This window comes from Symphodus melops (genome assembly GCF_947650265.1).
Source record: "Symphodus melops genome assembly, chromosome: 15".
Taxonomy (NCBI): Eukaryota; Metazoa; Chordata; class Actinopteri; order Labriformes; family Labridae; genus Symphodus; species Symphodus melops.
In genome coordinates, this window is record NC_136705.1 from 3,221,220 (window position 1) to 3,230,357 (window position 9,138).

A 9,138-nucleotide genomic window follows, 5' to 3' on the forward strand; every position below is an offset into this window, starting at 1 on the left:
TCTGCTTTTAAAAACCGTACTCACGTCAAAGTCACACATCATTGGCCTTTAAGGAACTTGCGCTGTGCTCTAAATGTACAAAAAGTACAACACTAAACACAAAATAAGCAAAGACGAACATGTTCAATATGTACACTTTGCTTTAGAGTATGAAACTTGATATTCCTCTTCTGTTTTAGACCCTCAAACATTTGAAGAAATGAAACCCATGACAAAAAAGGCCTTGTTTCAACGTTGGTTCAGATTGGACTAAATTATATAAATTCATAATAATTATTGAAAGAGACAAAAAAAAAATGCTCTTTAGCTCCATCGTCAACAGTGGGCCATCCGTACAACCTCTCCTGAAGGTGGATTATTCGTTGATTTCGAACACTAATATCTAAAGGCAACATTTGTTTTTGTGTTGCTTCCTGCAGCTCCAGAGGCGGAGCAGTGAAAATGTTTCCCATAAGTCCTCAGACAGTGATGTCAGCGACCAGTCAGCCATCTCTCGTACCAGCAGTGCCTCTCACATCAGTAGCACCAGCTACATTTCCATTCAGTCAGAGAGACCCCGGGGACGCTTCAGGTACCCAAACACACCCACGTGCTCTTTGTGTGTGTCGTCATCAATAATCCACTTTCATTCAGCTCCATTATTTGTCCCCTGATATGAATCAACAGCAGGGCCATGCGTGCGTCAGGCCGCCACATGATGAAGAGCACCAGCGTGAGCGGCGAGATCTACGGCATGGAGCACGCCGACGGTAGCCAATCGGACACGGCCCTCGGTAGCCTGGGAAGCGGGATCAAGAAGCGTCGCTCGAGCCTCAGCCAACGTGTTGTAGCCATTCTTCCATCCAGACGCAGCCGGAGTACCTCGCAACTCAGCCAGACAGGTCAGAGAAGGAAATCTAAACAAGCTCACTGATCCAGAGAGAGCGAGTGAACGCCGTCTCACCTACATCACTGCCTTTTAGTCTGCTGTGAATCACAGTCAAATAGGACATTTGTGTCATCACTGTAACATGATGTGCTACAGCTAAGAGAAGCAGAAGAATGTCATTGAGAATGTTAGACGGTAAAAAGAGACTGATATAAAAGGTTGATGAGAGGAGCTGTTAATATTTTCTCTTAAATCAACACTGTTTGAAGTTTTGATTGCAGAATCTTTGTAAAACTTTCTGACAGCTAAAGTTTTAGTTTATAGGTGAAGTAGTCGATCCCACGGTGTCGATCCTGCCCACTGTGTTTAAATTGTACAACCAGTGGGGGGCGCCAACGTCAGATGTTTCAGTACCACACACTGAGGGCGCTAAAATGTTAACTTGATATTATCTGTAATTATAATTCTGACAGCTCGTGTGTGCAGCCCAGAGTTCTGTGATGTTTGTTTAAAGTTATTTAAGAAGGAAACACAAAAAGGATTTCCAATTTGGAACAGTTAGATAGATGCATATATTTCTAAACAAGACGAACTGGAAAAAAAAGGAAAACACTGATTGATTTAATGATGATGTGATGCATGTTCTTGCACAATGAAATTAACCATTGATGGCTGTAGTGTGACATAAAAACTAACAATGCCCAAATAAAAGAACAAGCAGTGCAGGTTGAAATTTAAAAAGAAGGATTATTAAATCTTTAGTCATCGAGTAAATGGCTTTGTTATGTCTAAGAAGGGAGATTAGACGGTATTAGGACACCAGCAGCTCCTGTTCAGAGCATTTATTGACACACTGAGGAGGAGCGTGCAGGCGTGAAACAAAACTTGTCAATAAATCCTTTAAACGGGGGCTCCTTGGTTTTTTGTTTTTTTTCATCTCTTTTTATTTTTCTCTGGGGAAAAATCTAATCATGTATTTTTTATAAATTTCCCTTGGAATGGACTGGATTCTTCAGCTGTGCATTTCTTTATGGAGTTGATGTTAAACTATATCTATGTTCTCATGTTTTAGTACAGGTGTTGTGTATGCTGTGTTGTTGTTTTTTTTACGTTGTTGTTTATTGGTGTTGTTGTTGTGTGTGTTATTTCAGAGGCGGCGGGTAAAGCGGCGAACAGACAGAAAGGTAAACCAATAGTGAGACAGGCAGGTAGCTTATAGACGGACAGACAGACACTTCAGGAGATGTAAAGTGTGCTCCTTCAGTTCGGCACATTGTGACAACATGATCAAATGATAATAATCAAATATTGTTTGACTCTCTATTTACTTCAAAATGATGTCGAATGACTCAGGTTTATTGCTCCAGTCAACAGACGCATGATGTGCTTGATCACTGCAACATGTTAGCAAACTGAGTATATCAACCAAGAGGGTGTCGTCTTAAAACGGACAGATTCAGACTTCTATTCTTCTAAACTTCTTTTAGCAGAAGCTTTTTTACAAAGCGATTTACATCAGGGAGTACATACAACACGAGCCAGGATCGAGAGACGAGGAAACAAACAGCTTAAAGTCTGACACACAGGCGCTGACAGGAAGTGACCACGGCACGAGTCCATTTCTCATACATGAAATGATCTCTACAGGGACTAAGATGCTTTTTCATCAGCTTTCAGATTCAGTAAACAAAAACACTGGAGCTGCTTTTACTGTTTTTTTAATATTTTTGTTTTTTACAGTATGTATTGTTTTGGATCTGAACTATAACACAAATACAGTTCAATGCACACAGACTGCAATGACACTTACATGATTACAGCAGACCAGCAGCTGTAGGTGGGGTTCAGTGCCTCTAACACGGCACATTCATCTAAAAGGCCTCTCTCTGAAAGGATCCTTTCTGTTATATTCTACACTAAGAAACAAAAAAACAACAACAAGCATTTTAAGTGGGATTCATCAAGCACGTTTGTGAGTGAGGATTATGTTGCAGTGATTAATACTGTTTTTTTCTGCTGCGGTGTTGAAATCTGCTGGAGCATTTTTTGTTTTTAACTGAGACTCAAACATATGAAAAGAAGAATAACTTAGAAAACAGGCAGTGACTTCAGATCCATGTACAAAAAGCTATTATGAAGGATCTGTAGGATAGAAATGATTGGATTTCTCTGAGAAATGTGAAAGGATGTTTTCAATGAATCATCACAACGCACAGATTTATGAGACAGATGAAGAAAGAAAAAACAGAAACATTGAAGTAAGACAGGCAGCTGCAGAGAGGAGTGATAGGCCTGTTAGTCCTGCACCTCCTGCCCTTCCCGAGCTCTGTCTCCAGCACGCTTCCTTACTCCACCTTCTTCTTTCTCCTTTGTGTTTAGAAGCTGATTCAGCTCTAGCTAAAAGCCTGTCTGAGCCACATGCATGCTGGATCTACCGATACATTCTGACTCTCCTCTCAGGGCGCAGATGTCGCATGTCATATCTCCACTCTCTGTCTCTCTGTCTCTCTCTCTCCCTTTTCAAAACCTATATCAACCTCAGTCATTTGTTTAATCTGACTTCATCTGTGAGTCTGAACCAAACAATGTGTGTGAGATGAAACAGCCGGCTTTTAACAAGTTCTGAGCTCCTCTTGTAAGCTTGGATGCACACTGTGTTTTCTTCAATCCTCCGACTTTTCCTTTTTTCTTTTTTCTTTTACATTGTCTTCACATTTCTGCTAAACATTGAAGATTGTTGTAGATGGACTGATACAGAGTCACCCCCCTGCAGTGACCTCATCACATACAACTCCTCCCGAGTTCCTCGTTTTGTGTTTCACTACCACAAACCTTTGGAGTCTAACAATGTCTTTGTATTTATGTTGATTAGAAATCACGTTATGTTGATGAGGTCACCCTGGATTATAGATTTGCATGTGATGGCGTACATATTATTTTACCTCATAATGATCAGGCTTGTGATTGGTGCACACACACAAAAAAAAACATCCCGGGAAAGACTTTAAATGATTATTAAGGGTAGAGTTTTGGATTTTTCCATGTGAAGTCCGGCCCCCTGGAAACTAAAAGACAAGCCAAGGTCTGACTGTTGATAATTTTCCTCTCCTGTGTTGGCTACAGAGACGACGACAGGAAAGAAGGGAAGTAAGGGCAGCAGCAGCATCCAGCGGAGCGTGGAGACGGGCATGGCCGTCGAGTATCCACGGGGAGGGTCAGGCATGAACCGACAGGCCAGCAGAGAGTCGACTGACGGCAGTATGAACAGCTACAGCTCTGAGGGGAAGTACGTACAGACCCAAGAACAGATCTACAGGACAAGAGAGAATACATGTTGTGTTTTACAGCTCTCTTTTGGTACCATTACGAGTTAATCATGAGTTGGTATGGTCTTTACAAACAGGCTACAGCTCTAACGGAGCATCAGAACAAAAGCGATGCAAACTTTTTGGGCAGCCGAATAACATAGAAGTCAATGCAAAGATGCAAATATATAAGATGATGTAGGGCAATTAAAAAAAGTTTTCCAAAAAAAAAAAAAGTTTCAAGTTGTACATTTATGAGATTAAACTCCTAATTTTACAAGAATAAATTTAAGTTAATTTCCTATATGAAATTTGTTGATCAATTTAAATAAGGATATGGTTTAAAATTATTATTAATAAGGTTGTATCTGCAGCCACTCTCCAGTGCAAAGAGGATTAAAGTAGAACCTTCAATGTCATCCTCTGACACACGAGACGATTTCCTGCAGGCGAGCGTGGTTCTCTTCAGAAACACTGCGGTTTACAGCAGCTTGTTTTCAGGGTCCTGACGCTCATGACGATGTGATGCTGAATGTGTCGTTTCACACCTGCAGACGTAAAGCTCCAACTAATCAGATACTTTGAGACCTTGTCAGACGGTTTTATAGAAGCTGATTCCACACGGACTTAATACTCAACACACAACTCACACAAGGAAGTTATTCTCTTATTTGTGAAAGCCTTACTAAGATATATCTGGATGATCCACAGTCCTTGTTAACATCCAGACGGCTGCTGCTTTTCTGATAGCCTATAAATGTAGACTAAAAAACAACTTTATTCTCGTTAATTTTTCACTTCGATGACAAAACCTGCAAAAAAACAAAAAACAAACCTTTAATGTGTCCTTTATACTCCTTCGAAAATAGATGCTAATTTACTACTAGGTAAAAAAAAAAAAAGGAAACAAACCTGTCAGTGCTGTCTGGTCATTTAGTTGAATATTTTAAATTTGAGCAGAAACATGTGTCCCACTGTGTCACAAAAGCCTCGCAGCGTTGAGATTCTCAACATCCTGAGAGCACGTTCAAACTGCCAACCAAACTCCATCAAAGAAACAAAAAGCATTTTTAAAGTTGCTGTCCTGTTCCTTCTAACAACGTTTGAATTAGTGCTGTCAGTCGATTAAAAAAATTATCTAATTAATTACAGGATTTGTAATTATGGATTTGTAATTAATTAATGTCCTTAACGCGTTAAAGTGACAGCTGTAGTTTGAATTGACACTTTTTATAAAGTCTCATAATAATGTTGTCATTTCGGCTTCCCTTAACCTCTTCATTTCTATTCATTTAGAAGAATGGGATTGTTTAAGGCTCAGATTGTGTCCTGTAGGATGCAAGATTTCACAAAGAGAGAGGAACTGTGAATAACTGTGTGAGTGTGTGTGTGTGTGTCAGTTTGATCTTCTCAGGTATGCGGTTAGGTGCTGACAGTCAGTTCAGTGACTTCCTGGATGGTTTAGGCCCCGGTCAGTTGGTTGGCAGGCAAACACTAGCAACACCTGCGATGGGTGAGTCACGCCTCCATCACGGTCAAAGTCCACTTCATATTCCCAAGATTTATAAAATGAAACTGCAGATCACAATGGAGTAAAACAGAAGATGTGTGTTCCTCCACATAAAGGCGATGTTCAGATCGGTTTGATGGACAAGAAAGGCCAGCTGGAGGTGGAGGTGATCAGGGCACGAGGCCTTACCCAAAAACCAGGCTCCAAATCCCTCCCAGGTAACGCACAACACTTCAGGACACGACCAAAATATCCCACTCAAACTCAAGCGCAGTTACACAAAGTTTCCCCATCCCTTTACTCCTTCTGCCCCCCCCCCCCTCTTTGACTCCCTCCCTCTGTATCCAGCCCCCTACGTCAAGGTGTACCTGCTGGATAATGGATCATGTAAAGCCAAAAAGAAAACCAAGATTGCACGAAAGACACTGGAGCCGCTTTACCAGCAGCACCTGCTCTTTGATGAGAGTCCCCAGGGCAAGGTGCTTCAGGTAAACTCCTGTGTGTGTGTGTGTGTGTGTGTGTGTGTGTGTGTGTGTGTGTGTGTGTGTGTGTGTGTGTGTGTGTGTGTGTGTGTGTGGGGACGAGCTGACGTTTCTTAAAAGAAGCCTTTCTTGCTAACTCTCCTCTTCTGTTCTCTCCTGCAGGTGATAGTTTGGGGCGATTATGGACGATTGGATCATAAATGTTTTATGGGTGTAGCACAGATTTTATTGGAGGACCTGGACCTCTCGAGCACGGTGATTGGCTGGTACAAACTGTTTCCACCATCCTCATTGGTGGACCCTACATTAGCTCCGCTCACGCGGCTGGCGTCTCAGACGTCATTGGACAGCTCAGGACCACCACCGGGCGTTCGGTCCTAGTGACCGAATGGCGACCACAACCCTCACCCCAAATATCTCTTAAATGACGAAATAATGGACCACAGCTACTGGACCAGAACTGAGCAGAGGGCGAGATCACGTCCTGAGGACGACAACAAGACGCCTTCGCTCAACAAATGAAAAGCCAGACGGAGCGACAGGGAATGCAAGAGAGAAAAAGAGAGAGGGAGAGACTGAACTAGCCAATCAAAGCTTAGCTGGAGTCTGACAATCATGTCTCACACCTTCCCTCTTCGTCCTCTGTACACCTTTTCAGTTTCAAACTTTGCTTTCTTTGTTTTTTCTCTCTCTCTCCTGCAGCAGGAGACTTTTCTGTCCACCATTCTTCACCTCTCTTTACTGCTTTTCTGTCTTTCTTTTCTCCTGACATTCCTGTGCGGCCCCTTCTAAAGCACCTGTTATATGTGGAGCCCCCCCCCCCCACGCCCAGTAGTAGCCCTCCAGCCAATCAGAGCAAAGCTTACTTTTAGAACACAGGGATGAGTAGTGTTAACAATGTGTGAGTTAGTCGGATGCATGGACGGCAGCTGCCCTCAGCTGTACCATGACCTAAACGTTCTCTGATGTCTCTAGAGTGTAACCATGGTAACACTGTCATGATATGTCTGTGTGGCAGTGGTTCGATAAGCTCTCGGTGAAGTGAGGCTGCACACGCTGGTGCACATTCTTAGCCCTCTAGTGGTTGATGAAAGCAAGCACAAGAGAAGCTTGGCTCAGTGACAGATGCAAACAGAGTTTTGCGCTTTGTCTCAAGAAAGAGGAGAGGTAAAAGAGGCCAATGATTATTTGCTTTGATTTAATTTGCTGTTTTTGTCTCTTTGTTTCGCCCAGGTTTCAGAATGGTACCGTACGGTGCACACTCCCTCTGTGTATGTGTGTGTTTGGTTTTCGAGTGATGTTGCGCCAAAGCCCGACCATAAAGGTGCGGTCAGATTCGCCTGAACATCCTTAACCCAACCCTCATCCCATTCTTTGTCTCCTCCCCTTCCTGACCTCTAACTCCCCCTGTAGGAGGGAGCAGCATGACTCGGGGACGCCCCGGATCGGCCCCCAAGCTGCATGCACGTTACTTTTTGTTCTGTTTGTTTCGTTTTTTGTTTTGTTCTCTACTTTTTTGTAAAATAGAAGACGAGACAAATTAACGAACAATTCTCAAAAAAAACAAAAAAAACAGAAACAGAAAAAAAGACTAGACTATGTGTGTTAGTTCCACATACTTTTAGGCCAGCTTGTATGTTGCATGTTCTTGTACAGTTTGCTCGTACTGAATATGAATACAAACAGAGAAAAGCCAAGCCATCCCCGCCCCCTAACAGGAGCGGACCAATAGGGGGGGACAACTCTACCCAGGCCACGCCTATCACTCTGGGTCTAAATATACATATTAGGAAGTCTCCGGAAAAAGAAAAAAAATCTTTGTTTCCATTTTTCTTTCAACCCTTAAATAACAGTGCTGTTCTGTAGTACTGAGCATACTCGAGCCCCTGGCGTATCTGCGGGTGTAGGTGTCTAAACTGTAGTTTAACACAGTCGGGGCTAGAGACAGAGATAGAGAATGTGTGTATAACAGCTAAATATATATGAAGTATCATTATGAGTTTGACAGAAATTATAAAGATGTATGACTATAAAAAGAGTGTATCTGACTGTACACCCGACACACACACACAAGTACACCTTGTACATACAAACCAGGAAGAGAGGCTTGAATTAAGTTAAGAACAAATAAAAACATTGCTGACACACTAACATTCCTGGTCTTGTAGAAGGGAATTTGCGTCCTGTGGATGTGCTCAAGCCGCTGAGCGGCCCTGAGCCACAAGGGGGCGCTAATAGGCCTTTATTTTTGTCCTGATTGCAGAAAACAAGTAGAACCCATTGGAACAAAGTTGACTTTCTTCTCCTTAAATCCCCTCACCCGTGTCTATGATGATATTGGTTTGGACTGGACTTCTGAAGCCAATAAGAAATCTAATTTTTGCAGACATATTTTGCGGATGTTTCTGTTGAAACCCTTGGCGGTGTGGCCGGCTGCCCTTTCCTTTTTCAGTATTACTCCAGGAATACTGATTGTTTACACCCCATGGCTCCCCACTCCCAAACCACAATTTTAGATGAAAGACTAAGTATTCACTGCAACAGTTCTTGTTTGTATAACAGATGTGGCTCTACTGATGTGTATGTTTTATATTCAAGAGTTCATTTTTATTATTTACAAATAAAAGACTGTGTGGAAGAAGATGATGGCTTTTTGGAACAGAGTGGTCTCCCTTTCTTCTGAATTATTTCACTTTAAAAAACGTTTTCACAGATTAAACAAGACTATTTAAACTGGTGTACACACACACACACACACACACACACACACGCACACACACACACATGCACACAGACACACACACATGCACACAGACAAACACACATGCACAAATAATACACAACATATGTTCATTTACATCACACTGGTGTCTTCGTTCATTTCAACTCCAACTTGGACTAACTATTGCTGGTCTCAGACTAAAAAGAGGCTCGTGCTGCCACCGTGTGGTGGTATTTGGAATGACGTGCAAT

The 9,138-nt window shown here is 42.2% G+C and overlaps 1 protein-coding gene across 9 annotated transcripts in view; it reads left to right on the plus strand.

Moving 5' to 3' along the window:
- rims1a (regulating synaptic membrane exocytosis 1a) overlaps positions 1-8,806 on the plus strand; it is a 92,965-nt gene extending 84,159 nt beyond the window's left edge. For all 9 annotated transcript variants that reach the window (XM_079362408.1, XM_079362402.1, XM_079362400.1 and 6 more), the window contains 8 exons: positions 420-571; positions 667-881; positions 2,020-2,052; positions 3,992-4,154; positions 5,574-5,686; positions 5,800-5,901; positions 6,032-6,171; positions 6,328-8,806. In XM_079362408.1, coding sequence (XP_079218534.1) covers positions 420-571; positions 667-881; positions 2,020-2,052; positions 3,992-4,154; positions 5,574-5,686; positions 5,800-5,901; positions 6,032-6,171; positions 6,328-6,546 — 1,137 coding nt within the window. In that variant the 3' untranslated portion in view covers positions 6,547-8,806. The remainder of the gene's footprint in view (positions 1-419; positions 572-666; positions 882-2,019; positions 2,053-3,991; positions 4,155-5,573; positions 5,687-5,799; positions 5,902-6,031; positions 6,172-6,327) is intronic.
- The last annotated feature ends 332 nt before the right edge of the window (positions 8,807-9,138 follow it).